The 17,610-nt window shown below is 40.9% G+C and overlaps 1 protein-coding gene across 2 annotated transcripts in view; it reads left to right on the forward strand.

Moving 5' to 3' along the window:
- Positions 1 to 17,610, forward strand: part of hsd17b4 (hydroxysteroid (17-beta) dehydrogenase 4) — a 220,068-nt gene that overhangs the window by 36,665 nt on the left and 165,793 nt on the right. For both annotated transcript variants that reach the window (XM_068029896.1, XM_068029897.1), the window contains exons 7-10: positions 3,070 to 3,154; positions 3,281 to 3,468; positions 13,605 to 13,696; positions 13,805 to 13,829. In XM_068029896.1, the coding sequence (XP_067885997.1) occupies positions 3,070 to 3,154; positions 3,281 to 3,468; positions 13,605 to 13,696; positions 13,805 to 13,829 (390 nt within the window). The remainder of the gene's footprint in view (positions 1 to 3,069; positions 3,155 to 3,280; positions 3,469 to 13,604; positions 13,697 to 13,804; positions 13,830 to 17,610) is intronic.

Here is a 17,610-nt window from a genome sequence, read left to right on the forward strand (position 1 = left end):
TGCTCCCTCGATCCTATTCCTGCTGACAACCCAACGTCCCCTCCTGGTCCCTACGTCAGTTGATATTGTAAACTGTTGCCTTTTCAGGTGTTGTCGCTCTCTCCTTTTAAATCTACCGTCGTCACCCTACTCCTCAAAAAAAAAAACCCTTGACTGCCCTTTTTTCCAACCTTTGTTTCCTCTCCACAGTCCTTGAACATGTCGTCGCCTCCCACATCCGTTCCCATCTTTGCTGGAACTCCATGTTTGAATCACTCTAATCGGGTTTCCGCCCCGCCGCAGTATCGAAACAGCTCTTATCAAAGTCACAAATGGCATCACGTGACTGACAAAAGTAAACATTCCCTCTTCATACTGCTCGACCTGTCTGCAGCCTTCGACATGGTTGACCACGCCGTCCTCCTCCAATGCCTCTCCAATGTCGTCCAGCTGGGTGAGACTGCTCTCGCCTAGTTCCATTCCTACCTAATTGTAACCAGAGAATCTCTCGATGGTGTTTCTTCCTGTTCCTGCACTGTTACTTTTGGTGTTCCCTAATGATCTATCCTTGCTTCCCTCCTATTTCTCCTTGGTGACATCATCCGAAAGCATAGCATTAGTCTTCACAGGTATGCTAACACCCAGCTCTGCCTACCACTGCCTTGCTCGACGACTCCACTGTTGCCAAGTTATCAGACTGCTTATCCGACATCCAGTACTGGATGTATAGAAGTTTCGTCTATTAAATATTGGGAAGACTGAAGCCATTGTTTTCAATCCCTGCTCCAAAATCTGTTCTCTAGTATCCCTCTCCCTAGCAGATTAAACCAGTCTGTTCGCGCCCTTGGTGTTACCATTTGATCCTGCGATGAGCTTCCGACCTCATTTTCATGCCATCACTAATTCCACCTCCATAACTTGCCCAACTTCACCCCATCTCAGCTCATCTGCTGCTGAAATCTTCATTCATGCCTTTGTTACCTCTAGACTTGACTATTCCAATGCACTCCTGGCTTGCCTCCGACATTCTACCTTCCCTAAACTTGAGGTCATCCAAAACTCTGCTGCCTGTGTTTTAACTTGCACGAAGTCCTGTTCCCTTATCACCCCTGTGCTCGCTGACCTACATTGGCTCCCAGTTGAGTACGTCTTGATTTTAAAATTCTCATCCTTGTTTTCAAATCCCTCCATGGCTTCGCCCCTCCTTAGCTCTGTAATCTCTCCAGCCACAACCCTCCGAGATATCTGTGCTGCTCTAATACTGGCCTCTTGTGCATCCTCAATTTTAATCACTGCACTATTGATGGCTGCATCTTCAGTTCCCTTGGCCCTACGCTCTGAAATACCCTCCCTACATCCCTTTCCGCCTCTCCATCGCGCTTTCCTCCTATAAGGCACTCCTTAAAACCTACCTCTTTGACCTCTTTTATAGTGCTACTGTGCAGTGCCTTGTGACATTAAAAGTGCTGTTTTTATGACTGAGGCAGGAGGAGTGCACTGTTGAGTCAGTCCCACTTCTCCACAAGTCACAACATATCAAATTTTCTCACTTACCGAAACAGCCAATTAGCTACTCTATTTGTCCCCAGAATAAATCTCACCAACCAGTTTTGTTTAATAAACAGTTATCTGTTTTTTATAAACCAAGTTTTAACCAATAATGAAGTAAATATATATGAAAATTGAAATATGAAAGCCCCGTATTATTATCCTAGCCCTCATGCACAAGCACATCCAAAAACTGGTTAACTGGGGGGGGGGGGGGGAGGGATTTTTGTTTACAGCTGTAACAAAGAAATAGAAGGAATCAAAACAACTTATACAGAATATGGAAGTCCTTGGTTTTGGTGAAGTGTCCCAAAGTCAAATAGTTGGCTACCACTAGGAATTTTTTCCAGGCAAGGTTGATGAATAGTGTGTTTGGGTAGATGTTCAAAGACATTCAACTGCAGAAGGCTTCATATGGGTCTTCCATCAGGTGTGCAGCAACAAAGGTGTCAGTCCTCACACATTCGATGCAAAGTCCTTTTTTTGAAAGATGTAGGGTTTCTGCAAGCATTCAGGATATGTTCAAAAATACAGGAGGCAACAGTACAACTTCACAGAAGCACTTGCTTTTCAAGAGCAGTGATTCTTCAAAGAGAGGTAACAGTTTTTTTCTGAACTCCTGGCAGGCTCATATCAAATTACAACTGCCTGCTTTTAGTCCAAAAACCAGCATCTTTTAACAGTTCAAAGTGAAACCAAACTTTTTTCCAGGCAAGTCTCATGCTAATCATAAATTCTCTCGTCACAACAAAAATAGCTCTTAAGTCAAACCCCCTGTGGCGTTTACTTGAAATCACAGGTTTTCCAGTACTTGTTTACTGGTCAATCTTTTTATAAACAAAAAAACCCAAAGATCAGTCTCTTCAGTTTAAAAATATAGATTCTAAGTTTTAACAAAAATATGTGGAAATTTTGTAACGCTATATAAATAAGTTGTTGATTATATAGAATTGTTTAGAAATAAAAGCTCTTATTTATTGGCTTAGAATTTTGGCTTTAATTTTTAATTTTGTTCAAGGCGTACTTTAAAAAGGCGCAAATAAAGTTCATTCAGCATATGTTAATTCATCTATCCATAAAGGCCCTAGAGCCCCTCCCTGCCTTTTTGTTGCTTCGACTTTTTTTTTTACATAGTTTACGAATCTTAACATCCAGTACTCTATTTTAGAGTCCAGTCCAATTGTCCAACCACTCTCTGCATTAAGAACTTTGCGTTATTAATTCCAAAATTAACTTTTACTGATTTGAACCTATGTTCCCTTGACCTACTCCCACAATTGAATGTAAAGTAATATTCTTGATTTACCTTCTCTGTTCCCATAACTATCTTGCAAACATTTATCTCTCAGCTGCCAAGCTACCAAGAATTCCAGTCTTAGACTCCTGATACAAAGGATCAACTTCATAACTCTTCTCTGACCAGAGCCTCATACAATTTGATTGTGATGCCTTTGACTTGAGCGCCACTACTTTGGTGACATGTTTTCTTTATTGAATGTTCTTTTTTACTGAGTTGGCCATTTAAAAAGTATTTTTCTTAAGATTTAATTCAGAGAGTTCATTTGAGGGGTTCGTTCAAAGTCACAAGAGCAGCATGGAACCACATGAGGAATCAAAAGTATGGCAGGTAAAAAAAATCTTGGTCCTTAGACTTGTTGGTTGCTCTTATATTTTGATGAACTACACATTGTTCATTCCTTACCATAAAACTTCACAATTTGAAGCAATAAAATAAATTAATTTATTTTTTCAGAATTATTATGACTGCATCATCTTCTGGAATATATGGTAATTTTGGGCAAGCAAATTACAGTGCTGCAAAACTTGGACTACTGGGTCTTTCGAATACACTAGCGATTGAGGGTCAAAAGTATAATATCCAATGCAACACTATTGCACCAACAGCTGGTTCCAGAATGACCCAAACTATTCTGCCTCAAGGTAAGTAACATAAGTATATAGTAATGCCCTCATAGTTTATCATTTGTAAGGACTGTTTCATTAATACTATCCTTAGAATATTATTCTAGTGGCTTGTTAAGTATTCTGTTTTCACTCATCACTTTTACAGTAATGTTTCCTTTTGTTGGGAAATATTGTGATTGTATTTTTCTAATAAGCCAGTTTTTTGAATTTAATGAGCACTTTTGACCATTGATTACATACCTCTGGTGATGTGTGGCAGTTCGAATTTATTAATGATTTTGGAATCAACATTCAGAATGCAATTTCTAAGAAAATAAGTATGTTCCCGCTCCTAGTAGTTTGCATTGCTATCATGTGTTCCCAGGTTGGTTCGGCGGAGGTTTGATGCTGAGTAAAATTCCCTTTACTCTGCTGTAACAGTGTGCCTCAATCCTAGTTTCAGAAAGAGCATCCTAACAGATATTTTCATTTCCCATGTCAAACACTTCTACATCTTCGCTGAGTGAAGTTTTCAAATTCTGTGCAACTTTGCACGGTTCCTACTAAGGAAAGGCAAATTTTACGAAACTGAGAGGTGACCTGGCAAAAGCGGACTGGATGCAGCTACTTGAAGACCACAGAGAGAGAGGATCACGGCGGGAACGGCAGGGAAAAATCGAAGAGTGATGTCACAATCAACAGAGAGAGCATGGAAATGAGGAGCCGCCAGGGTGAGTATACAGGTAAGCTTTTAATTTTAATTTAATTTAATTTAAATCAAACCTAGCATCACACATCATGGGCAAGCAGGTGAGTGATTAGTTTGGGAAGAAGCTACCTGTTTGGTGAGTATCTGATAAGTGATTAAGGACTATTCTAATCCTAACGTTTAAAATAGTAAAGGAACTAGTTCTGCATAGTTAGTATGAGGAACTTGATACCTTTGAACTTCTGCTTCTTAATTTGGTAATAATCTCTGGAGTAACGTGCAAATTGGCATAGGGCAAATAAGATTAGAGAAATTAATGCATGGCTCAAAGTCTGGTGTGGTAGAAGTGGGTTCCGGTTCGTGGGGCACTGGCACCAATACTGGGGAAAGTGGTGGCTGTACTTTTGGGACGGTCTGCACCTGAACCGTGCTGGGGCCGGTGTTCTAGCAAGCCGCATAACTAGGGAAGTAGGGAGGGTTTTAAGCTGAATGGTGGGAGCAAGGGATCAAATTTGGGAAGATATGGTAAATCAAGGAATAGAGACAGGGCATGAGAGAAAGGTATTAATATGGGAAATGATAAAACAGGCTGTGACAGGAAGGGACAAATCTAAGAGTAAATCAACAGATAAGGCTAGAGGTTACAAAAATAATGAAATGACACTACTTAACTTAAAGGCTTTGTATCTCAAATGCACGTGGAATTTGAAATAAAACAGATGAGCTGAGAGTGCAAATGGAAATAAATAAGTACGATCTGATAGACATTACAGAAACATGGCTGCAGGACGACAGAGATTGGGACCTGAATATTGAAGGGTACATGGCATTTAGGAAGGATAGGAAGATAGGAAAAGGAGGAGGAGTAGCTCTGTTAATTAATCATGGTATTAGCGCAATAGAGAGGGATGACCTAAGTTCCAGAGACCAGGATGGAGAAGCAGTTTGGGTAGAGATAAGAAATAAAAGTAAGAAGTCACTTGTGGGAGTGGTGTACAGGCTGCCTAACATTAACCACACTTTAGGACGTGATATAAAGGAAGAAATAATGGCAGCTTGTCAGAAAGGTACAGCGATAATTATAGGGGATTTTAACCTACATATAGACTGGAAAAATTAGATGGGCAAGGGTAGCCTAGATGAGGAGTACATGGAATGTTTTCGGAATAATTTCTTGGAATAATACATTCTGGAGCCAACCAGAGAGCTGGCTATGCTAGACCCGGTATTGTGCAATGAGATAGGATTAATTAATGGCCTCATAGTTAAGGTGTCCCGAGGTAGCAGCAATCAGTTTGAGGGAGAGAAGAGTGGGTCCAAGATCATTATTTTAAACTTAAATAAGGGCAATTATGAGGGCATGAAAGCAGAGCTAGCTAAGGTGAACTGGCAAATCAGGTTAAGGGATAGGTCAATAGAGGTGCAGTGGGATATTTCAGAATACACAAAATAGATACATTTCAACGAGAAAGAAAAATTTCAAGGGTGGGACCCGCCATCCGTGGTTAACTAAAACAGTTAAAGATAGTATCAAACTTAATGAAAAAGCCGATAATTGTGCAAAGTTGGGAGGCAGGTCAGAAGATTGGACCGAATGAAAAAAACAGCAAAGTATGACTAAAAGATTGATAAGGAAGGTAAAATTAGAGTAGGAGAGAAAGCTAGCTAGAAATCAAGACAGATAGTAAGAGTTTCTATAAGATATTTAAATATTTAAGCAAGAAAAGTGCTAACAAAGTGAGTGTTGGTCCGATAGAAAGAATTAATAATGGATAATAAGGAGATGGCAGATGAATTGAACAAATATTTTGCGTCGGTCTTCACTATTGAGGATACAAGTAACATCCCAGTATTAGCTGTAAGTCAGGAAATGGAAGGGAGGGTGGAACCCAAGAAAGTTACAATCACCAGGGAAATGGTACTGAACAAATCGCTGGAGCTGCAGGCTGACAAGTCCCCGGGTCCTGATGGACTTCATCCTAGGGTGTTAAAAGAAGATGTGGCTAGTGAGATAGTCGATGCGTTAGTCTTAATTTTCCTAAATTCCTTAGATTCGGGGAAGGTTCTGTTAGATTGGAAAGTACCGAATGTAACTCCTTTATTCAAAAAGGGAGAAAGCAGGAAACTACAGACCAGTGAGCTTAACATCTGTCTTAGGGAAAATGTTAGCTATTATTAAAGACGTTATAACAGGGCATTTAGAAAAATTCAAGGTAATCAGATAGAGTCAACATGGTTTTGTGAAAGGGAAATCATGTTTAACCAATTTATTGGAGTCCTTTGAGGGAGTTACATGTGCTGTGGATAAAGGGGAACTGATGGATGTACTGTACTTAAATTTCCAGAAGGCATTTGATAAAATGCCATATCAAAGGTTATTGCAGAAAATAAAGGCTCATGGTGTAGGGGATAACATATTGGCTTGGATAGAAGATTGGTCAGTTAACAGGAAACAGAGAGTAGGCATAAATGGGTAATTTTCTGGTTGGCGAGGTGCAACGAGTGGCATGCCCCAGGGATCTGTGCTGGGTCCTCAACTTTTTACAATTTATATAAATCACTTAGATGAAGGGACTGAAGGTATGGTTGTTACATTTGCTAATGGCACAAAGATAGGTAGGAAAGTAACTTGTGAAGAGGACATAAGGGGGCTACAAAGGCATAGAGGTAGGTTAAGTGAGTGAGCAAAGACCTGCAAATGGAGTATAATGTGGGAAAGTGTGAAATTGACCACTTTGGCAGTAAGAATAAAAAAGCATATTATCTAAATGGTGAGAGATTGCAGAGCTCTGAGATGCAGAGGGATCTGGGTGTCCTAGTGCATGAATCGCAAACGTTTAGTATGCAGGTACAGCACGTAATTAGGAAAGCAAATAGAATATTCTTGTTTATTGTGAGGGGAATTGAATACCAAAGTAGGGACGTTATGCTTCAGCTATACAGGGCATTGGTGAGACCACACCTGGAGTACTGTGTACAGTACTCGTCTCCTTATTTAAGGAAGGATGTAAATGCGTTGGAGGCAGTACAGAGAAGGTTTACTAGACTAATACCTGGAATGGGCGGGCTGTCTTACGAGGAAAGATTGGACAGGCTAGGCTTGTATCCACTGGAATTTAGAAGAGTAAGAGGTGACTTGCTGAAACATACAAGATCCTGAGGGGTCTTGACAGGGTGGATGTGGAAAGGATGTTTCCCCTTGTCGGAGAATCTAGCACTCTGAGGCACTTTTAAAAAAAAATAATGTGTCGCCCATTTCAGACAGATGAGGAGAAAAATTTTCTGAGGGTCGAGAGTGAAAGCAGAGTCTTTGATCATAAGATCATAAGAACTAGGAGCAGGAGTAGGGCGTCCGGCCCCTCGAGCCTGCTCCGCCATTCAATAAGATCATGGCTGATCTTTTCGTGGACTCAGATCCACTTACCTACGCTCCCACCGTATCCCTTAATTCCTTTATTGTTCAAAAAGATATCTACCTTAGCTTTAAAGACGTTTACTGAAGAAGCGTCAACTACTTCACTGGGCAAGGAATTCCATAGATTAACAACCCTCTGGGTGAAGAAGTTCCTTCTTAATTCAGTCCTATATCTGCTCCCTCTAATCTTGAGGCTATGCCCTCTTGTCCTAGCTTCACCTGCCAGTGGAAACATCCTCTCTACTTGTATCTTATCTATTCCCTTCATGATTTTATATGTTTCTATAAGATCCCCCCTCATTCTTCTGAACGCCAATGAATATAATCCCAATCTACTCAGTCTCTCCTCATAAGCCAACCCCCTCAACTCCGGAATCAACTTAGTGAACCTCCTCTGCACCCTCTCCAGTGCCAGTATATCCTTTCTCAAGAAAGGAGACCAAAACTGCACACAGTACTCCAGGTGTAGCCTCACCAGTACCTTATACAGCTGCAACATAACCTCTCTGCTTTTAAACTCAATCCCTTTAGCAATGAAGGACAAAATTCCATTTGCCTTCCTAATTACTTGCTGTACCTGCAGACCAACCTTCTGCGATTCATGCACAAGGACACCCAGGTCCCTCTGCATAGCAGCATGCTGCAACTTTTTACCATTCAAGTAATAATCCTTTTTACTGTTAATCCTACCGAAATGAATGACTTCACATTTATTAACATAGTATTCCATCTGCCAGACCTTTGCCCACTCACTCAATGTATCTATGTTCCTCTGCAAAGTTTCACAGTCATCTGCACACTTTGCTGTGCCACTCATCTTAGTGTCATCTGCAAACTTTGACACCCTACACGTGGTCCCCAACTCCAAATCATCTATATAAATTGTAAATTTTTAAAGTGGAGGTAGATAGATTCTTGATAAGCAAGGGGGTGAAAGGTTATCGGAAGTAGATGGAATTGTGGAGTAATCAGTTCAGCCATAAACTTATTGAATGGCGGAGCAGGCTCGAAGGGCCGAGTGACCTACTCCTCCTAATTCGTATGTTGAAGGAAAATCAGTGGCAAACCAGCGGGAAACCTTGAAATGCAAGATACTACAGGCATAATTTCGGCATGTCCCCGCAAAGATTAAAGGGGGTACGTGCCAATTCTAGAGCCTCCTGGTTATCTAGAAGCTTATAGGGTAAGTTTAAAGCAGAAAAAGAAAGCTTCTGATGATCACAAAAATCTTAATACTTTAGAAAGCCTAGAAGTGGATAGAAAGTGCAGGGGTGAAATAAAAAAGGAAATTAGAAAAGCAAAGAGAGGACATGAAAAATTATTAGCAGGTAAATTCAAGGAAAATCTGAAGATGTTTTATCAGTACATTAAGAGCAAGAGGATAACTAAGGAAAGGGTAGGGCCTATCAGGTGTACAAGGCAACCTATGCGTGGATGCAGAAGATGTGTCAGGGTTCTTGAGTGTTTTGTCTGTCTTCACAAAGGAGGGTTGTTGATGCAGACATTGTAGTAAAAGAAGAGTGTGAAATATTAGATACGATAAATATAATTAGAGGGGAAGTACTAGAGGGTCTGACATCCTTGAAAGTGGATAAATCGCCACGGCTGGATGGATTGCATCCCACTTTGTTAAAGGAAACCAGGGAGAAAATAGCGGGGGTGCTGAGGATCATCTTCAAATTCTCACTAGATGCAGGCAAGGTATCAGAGGATTGGAGGTCTGTGAACGTTGTACCATTGTTTAGAAAGGATGCAAGGGATAGGCCAAATCATTATAGGCCAGTCAATCTGACCTTGGCGGTGGGTAAATGGTTAGAATCAATTCTGAGGGCCAGGATAAACTGCCACTTCGAAAGGCATGGATTAATCAGGGATAGTCAGCATGGATTTGTTCGGGGAAGGTTGTGTCTTGCAAACTTAATTAAGTTTTTTGAGGAAGTAACAAGGAGGATTGATGAGGGTAGTGCAGTGGATATGGTCTACATGGATTTTAGTAAGGCATTTGACGAGGTCCCGCATGGCAGATTGGTTAGATAAATGAAAGCCCATGGGATAAAGGGGAATGTGGCAGGTTGGATCCAAAATTGGCTCAGTGACAGGAAACAAAGGGATGGAGTCGACGGATGCTTTTGTGAATGGAAAGCGGTTTCCAGTGGTGTTCCACAGGGCTCAGTGTTGGGTCCCTTGCTGTTTGTTGTATATATTATTGATTTGGACTTAAATGTGGGAGGCATGATCGGGAAGTTTGCTGATGACACAAAAATTGTCCATGTGGTTAATAGTGAAGAGGATAGCCGTAAACTCCAGAATGATTTCAATACTTCAGCCACAGCTGCATACAGTTCTGGTCACCACATTACAGGACGGATATAATTGCTCTGGAAAGAGTACAGAGGAGGTTTACAAGAATGTTGCGAGGGCTTGAAAGTTGCAGCTATGAGGAATGATTGGATTAGCTAGGTATTAGATAGGTATATGGATAAAGGAGAATGATGGGGTATAGATTAAATTGTCCTTGACAGAGGACAAAGGATCGGCACAACATCGTGGGCCGAAGGGCCTGTTCTGTGCTGTATTTTTCTATGTTCTATGTTCTATGTTCTAGGGTTGTTTCCTTCAGAACAGAAGAGGCTGAGGGTGACTTAATTGAGGTGTACAAAATTATGAGGGGCCTAGATAGAGTAGACAGGAAGAACCTGTTTCCCCCAGCAGAGAGGTCAATTACCAGGGGGCACAGATTTAAGGTGATTGGTAGAAGGATTAGAGGGGACATGAGGAAAAACCTTTTCACCCAGATGGTGGCGGGTGTCTGGAATTCACTGCCAGGAACAGTGGTGAACGGGCTGAATGGCCTCCTGTGCTGTAATTTTTCTATGGTTCTAAGGACTTGGTTGAAAATGCCGAAACTCATTTTGTGTATAACCCTTATGGCCGGAGAAAGAGCAGGACACAAAAAGAATGGAATTTTATCAGTCTGGTCTGGATTTTAGCCCCTGTCTCAGAGGCAAAATATACTCTAATTACTGTCTACTTGGGGAAAAAAAAAATCAGTGAGTTGACCTTGTTGCATTTAACCTAATTGGCTTTCAATTGACAAGGCAACAAAATAATTCATATTGCAATCATTCATATTAAATTCACATTGACATCAAACAATTCAATCCAGTTATCTTAAATTGACAGTCCAGGTAATGTCAGCCTTATCTCAGTGATAGCACTTGCCTTTGAATCAGAAGGTTGTGGGTTCAAGTCCCACTCCAGAGTCTTGAGCGCAAAATACAAGCTGACACTCCAGTGCAGTACTGTCGAAAGTGCTGTCTTTCAGATGAGATGTTAAACAGAGGTTTCGTTTGCCCTGTTGGATGTACATAAAAGATCAGTAGAGTTCTCACCAGTGTATCGGCCAGTCTTTATTCTTCAACTCACAGCACTAAAAAAACAAATAATCTGGCCATTGTGACATTGTGAGAGTTTGTTGTGTGCAAATTGGCTGTGGTGTTTTGCATGTTATAGCAGTGACTACATTGCAAAAATACTTTATTGGCTGTAAAAAGCTTTGGGACATCCTGGGGTTGTGAATGGTGCTATGTAAATGCAAGTCTTCTTTGCACTGTCTTCTATAGAAAGTTCAGTTCAGAAAGTAAATCCTTTTATTACCTCTTCTGATTCTGTTAAAATCTTCAAGTAAACCATTGTCAGCATGCTTTCATACTCCACACCTTTATGTGTTGTTTATCTTTGCTGTTGAAGAATTAAAAAAGGCCCCATGTCTTCCATTTGGTGGCAATTAAATGCAAAGTGCTAAGTACGATTGAAACAAAATGTAATAATGTTCCGTTTTGAGGAGTGAAGTGGTCTGCACTGGGATCTGGGTGGGATATAACCCACATCTCCATGTCCTTTCAAATTAGGTTGCCTGGAGCACAAAATTACAAGTTCAATTCACATTACCACATGAGTAGGTTGAGCATGACCTGCAGGTCTGAAATGATTGGGGCAAGAGCAAGGATACCAGCCACAATTACCTTGCAAAGTGCATTTTAGAAACGTGACATGGTGCATGCAGTATGTTAGTTCTTTGTATTGTCTTTTATCCTGTGATCCGTGCTACTGTATATTGATTAGATGAGAGTGTCCTCTACCTTTCAGATGTAGGGGATTTGTGCAAAATGAACTTTGATAGCCTCATAATTCAATTTTTAGCTGTTGAGAATCCCTCGGATAAAATTGACTATAACTTGCCATCCTTCACACTAAAGAGACCGCATCACTCAAGGAGTTATGCAGATGTATGGTATGGAAGTGGTAGACGTGTTTTCTGACATTGAGAAAAGCATCCTTAAAAAGAATAAGGATGCTTTACTCTGCATCAAGCTTGCAACCTGGGAATGCTTGACATTTTCAATGATAACCTAAAGTATTAGAGTTCTATTATAAAAGCAAAATACTGCAGATGCTAGAAATCTGAAATAAAAACAAAGTGCTAGAAATACTCAGCAGGGCAGACAGCATCTGTGGAGAGAGAAGCAGAGTTAACGTTTCAGGTCTGTGACCTTTCATCAGAACTCTTTCATCAGAGTTCTTCTGTTCCTTAACACTGAGATTCCACACCAAGATAAACACACAATTTCATTCCAAAAAAGAAATGATGTTTAAATTTTTTTTCATGTATTCATGTTTACGTACATGAACATACATATGTATCTACAGATATCGCTATCTCGATTGATCTAAATCTTTTGCTGGTTCTGCTGTTTATGTGCACCACTCTGTATCACCACATCTAATATCCATATATCCATTTGTAGTTCCATTTAAATACCTAAATTACTAAGAATTTAAACAAAATGCAATTAGAACTTAAATAGGAGCAGGAGTCAGCCATTTTGTCCTTCGAGCCATTCAGTGCCATCATGACTGATCTACCTCAACTCCACCTTCGTGCAGTATTGCCAATCCTTGATTCCCTGACCTCCATCTTGAATATACTCAACGACTGGGCACCCATAGCACTCTGGTAGAGAATTTCAAAGATTCGCATTCTTTGGGTGAAGAAATTCCTTTTCATCTCGGTGCTGAATGGCTAATCCCTTATCATGAGAGACTGATTCCTAGTTCCACATTCCTGAGCCAGGGAAAACATCCTCTCAGCATCAACCCTGCCCAGCCACTTAAGAATTGTATGTTTCAATGAGATCACCTCTCATTCTGCTACATTTGAAGAAATATAAGCCTAGTCTACCAATCTATCCTCCTAGGAAAATACTGTCATTCCAAGAATCTGTCCAATGAACCATTGTTGCACTCCCTCCAAGGCAAGTATATCCTTCCTTAGACGAGGAGACCAAAACTGTACACTGTAATGTCCTGTTTAGAGAGGGTATGAAGTAGTATGGGCTTAGGTATAGGTTGGATACAAACCCATATTTCTCCACTCCCTTTGGATGACTATCCATCCAAAAATATTCAGGTAATTGAGCCCATACCAGGGCGCGAGAGGGGCAATTCAGGGGAGGTAGTAGTTTGGTGTTGGACCCAGTCGTGTCTAATAGTGTTGCTGAGCTACCCTTACAACCTGGGAATTCTTTCCAGTGTGCCAATAACAATTATGCCACAGGTGTAAATTCCATATTAGGTGATTAGAAGGCCCTGTGACTGCTGGTTTTCAAAAAAAAAAGTAAGGATTGATTTCCTTTCAAATACTGCCCTTGGTTCCTTAACAGAAATATAAGGTGCCATTCTGATTTCTACCACCTCACCTGAGGCAGGTGCCTCAAATGTGCTTCTGGGTCCTAATATTTACATGGTAAGGTTCCTATCATTTAGATTTGGTCAACTGCAGGGAACAGTAGTGGCGAAAAGCCACAGCCCCCCTTGTGCTTCTGACCAGTGGAGTGGGGCTCTGAGAATCTTGGGACCATTGAATGAAAATTCTTTATATTGGAGACATTTCAAAATGATTGGTATTAATCTTGTATCCTGAGGTTTAACAATTTATTCAGTTGCATGTGTAAGTCAATTTGATATGTAATCTCTTCTTCAATCTAGAATTATTGGATATTTTGAAACCTGAGTTTGTGGCTCCCTTGGTGATTTGGTTGTGTCATGAAAGTTGCCAAGAGAATGGCAGCTTGTTTGAGGTAGGACATTCATCTCAATTTACATATTTTAGTTTTTCTGTGTTTTTTTTACCCTGGAATGTGTAGGGGAATTGCTGAATTTTGTATTTGTTTCTTCCTTTCATTCAGGTCGGGGCTGGCTGGATTGGCAAGTGTAAGTGCTGCCTTATTCTAAATGGTTTTGTAATATTCCTCCTGCTGTAACTAGGTGGTATGCAGTTCATTCATTTATGTAAAGTGCAAAACTAGTTTCTTATGGGAATTAAGAGTGAAAGATGATTTACAAACTAAGATCAAAAAGAATCAAAAGGGCCTGGGGTACTGTGCTCTTCAGGTTTTGACTTTTTTCATGATTTCAATTTAAACTATTGCATTTCTAATAGTTATAGCAGCAGATTTAAATTTTTTTCAAATGTGTTCGTTTTTAGTGTGTTTTAATTAAGACAGATCGTCCTTATGTCGCACTTTTCTCTTTATAAGTTGTTGGTGCACATTAGATGTTTGCTTTCTGTTAAAGATTTATTCTCTATTATTAATTGTGACTGATAAGTGTTAAATTTGACTTGGTGATTAGCAACATTATTCCCTGTTTCTGGAGTCCTTTACATGTTTTGTGTGAAGCTTTTTAACAAAGATCATCAGAAATAGGAGCAGGTGTAGGCTATTTGGCCCCTCTAGCCTGCTCCACCATTCAATAAGATCATGGTTGATTTGATTGTGGCCTTAACTCCACTTTCCTGCCTGCCACCCATAGCCCTCGACTCCCTTGTAGATCAAAAATCTAACTTGGCCTTGAATATATTCAATGACCCAGCTTCCACTGCTCTCTGGTGAAGAGATTTCCAAAGATTAATACCCTTTGAGGAAAAAAGTTCCTCCTCATCCCCATCTTAAAAGGGAGACCCCCTTATTTTGAAACGGTGTCCCCAGTTCTAGATTCCCCCAACGAGGGGAAACATCCTCTCTGCATCTACCCTTTTAAGCCCCCTCAGAATCTTATACGTTTCAATAAAATCACTTCTCATTCTTCTAAACTCCAATGAGGTATAGCCCAACCTGCTCAACGTTTCCTCATAAGATAACCCCTTCATCCCAGAAGTCAGCCTAGTGAACCTTCTTTGACCACCTTCCAATGCAAGTATATCCTTCCTTAAATAATGAGACCAAAATGGTACACAATATTCTTGGTGTTGTCTTGCCAATGTCCTGTACAGTTGCAGCAATGCATCCCTACTTTTTACTGCATCCCTCTTACAATAAATGCCAACATTCCATTTGCTTTCCTAATTACTTCCTGTACCTGCATGCTAACTTTTTGTGATTCATGTACAAGGACACCCAGATCCGTCTGTACTGCAGCATTCTGCAGTTTCTCTCCAAGTAAATAATCTGCTTTTCTATTCTTCCTGCCAAAGAGGACGACCTGGTATTTTCCCACATTTTACTCCACCTGCCAAATTTTTGCCCAATCACTTAACCTATCCCACTGTGTCCTCCTCACAACTTGCTTTCCTACCTATTTTTGTATTGTCTGCAAATTTGGCTGGAATACAATCGGTCCCTTCATCCAAATCATTAATATAGATGGTAAGTAGTTGAGGCCCCAGCACTGATCCCTGTGGCACTCCACTAGTTACAGTTTGCCAACCTGAAAATGCCCTATTTATCCCGACTCTCTGTTTCCTGTTTATTAGCCAATCCTCTAGCCATGCTAGTATATTACCCCCAACACCATGAGCTCTTGTCTTTTTTTAGTAACTTTTTATATGGCACCTTATCGAATGCCTTTTGGAAATGCAAATTCACTACATCTACTGGTTCTTCTTTATCCACTCTGCTTGTTAAATCTTCAAGAACTCTAATAAATTCATCAAACACGATGTCCCTTTCATAAAACTATGTTGACTCTGCGTGATTGCATTATGATTTTCTAAATGTACTGCCTAGCTTTATTCCAGTGGCAAATGTTAGGCTAACTGTCCTGTAGTTTCCTGCTTTCTGTCGCCTCCCTTTTTGAATGGAGGTGTTACATTTGCAGTTTATTATTATTCCCTAGATTCTGGAATTTTAGATTACAACCAATGCATCCACTGTCTCTGCAGCCACTTCTTTTAAGACTCTAGGATACAGGCTATCAGGTTAAGGGGACTTGTCAGTCTTTAGTCATAGAGTCGTAGAATTATTTATGGCACAGAAGGGAGGCCTTTTGGCCCATCGAATCCAGTCAGTCCTGCGCCCCTGCTCAATCCCCATAGCCCTGCAACTTTATTTCCTTCAAGTGACCATCCAATTTGCTTTTGAAATCATTGTCTCTGCTTCCACCACCCTTGTGGGCAGTGAGTTCCAAGTAAAAAAAAAAAGTACAAAAAAAGTAATTCCCCACTGTTACGGCCAGGTGAGGAAGGGGTCACAGGCTCCCCTCTTGCCCTTATTCTTATTTGACAGCAACAGGGTTTATTCCTTTTGTTTATACACTGGTTGTACTGAGTGTTTTACGTTTTATCTTTTACTGTGATTGCGAATTGGGTAGGTTTTCCTGAATTTAAACAAGGAAGAGGTGAGTTTATTATACTTGATCTAAAGCCATTCTTAAAAAAAAAACGAAAACAAAAGCTACATATTCATGCACACATTCGCACACACAAATAGATTGCAGAGTGAAAAGTAGATTTTGTGGTTGGATTAGAGTCCAGACTAAATGGAAATAAAAACACATTCTGTGAGATTGGATGATTTGGTGGTCTTCCAGTTAAAGTTGTATTCTTGAAGTCTTTGGCTGGTCAAAATGCACTTTGTGGCTGTCCCGCTTGGCTCAGGGCTTCCTTGAAGGCAGGCTTAGAGTCATAGTCATTTACGGCATAGAAGGAGGCATTCAGCCCATCAAGTCCATGCCAGCTTGCCATGGAGCAATCCAGTCAGTCCAACCTCTTTGCTCAATCCCTGTAGCCCTGCAAGTTTACTTCCCTCAAGTGCCCATACAATTTCCTTTTGAAATCATTATCTCTGTTTCCACTACCTTCGTGGGCAGCGAGCTCGACCATTCGCTGCATAAAAAAAGCTCTTCCTCACGTTCCCCCTGCATCTCTTGCCCAAAACCTTCAATCTGTATCAAATCTCCCCTTCTCTTTTTCTCCATGGCAAACAATCCCAGCTTTTCCAACCTAACCTTGTAATTAAAAGCCCCCATCTTTGGAACCATTCTGGTAAATCTCCTCTGCACCCTCTCAAGGATAGTCACATCCTTCCTGAAGTGTGATGACCAGAACTGGATGCAGTGCTCTAATTGGGGCCTAACCAGAGCTTTATAAAGGTTCAGCATAACTTGCCTGCTTTTGAACTCCATGCCTCTATTTATGAAGCCCAAGATCCCATATGCTTTGCGAACCACTCTCAATACATTCTGCCACCTTCAAAGATCGATGCACATGCACCCCCAGGTTCCTCTGTTCCTGCACGCTTTTTAGAATTGCACCAATAAGTCTGTATTGCCTCACCTTATCCCTTTTGCCAAAATGCATCACCTCACACTTGTCTGTATTTATTTCCATATGCCACCTGTTTTGTAGGTGGCTCTCTTCCCCGGTCTCTCTCTCTAGCAGTCTTTAGGCTTGGAGGGTCCACAGTCGCAGATGGTTTTCAGACTTGTTGTGTTATCTGGAGAGGGGAGGGGGGTGGCACACAGGTTTTCTGCTGCTGCACAGTCTGAGTTACTGGTTTGACTCTCTTTGTTCAAGGAAACTGCCAGCATGTTGGGCATACGCTGCCCTCTGCAATCCACGCAATCAACTAACATTTACTGCACTCTCTGGGAGAAAGGTCATGCCTTTTCCCAGCAGAAGGGATTTGGTGGCCCCTGTATCCCTAAGTATTATTATGGGCTTGCTTGACTCATTTGAGGGGTATGGGGTCACTTTTCCTTGGGATACAAAATCCTG

This window comes from Heterodontus francisci, chromosome 4, assembly GCF_036365525.1.
Source record: "Heterodontus francisci isolate sHetFra1 chromosome 4, sHetFra1.hap1, whole genome shotgun sequence".
NCBI classification, from domain to species: Eukaryota; Metazoa; Chordata; class Chondrichthyes; order Heterodontiformes; family Heterodontidae; genus Heterodontus; species Heterodontus francisci.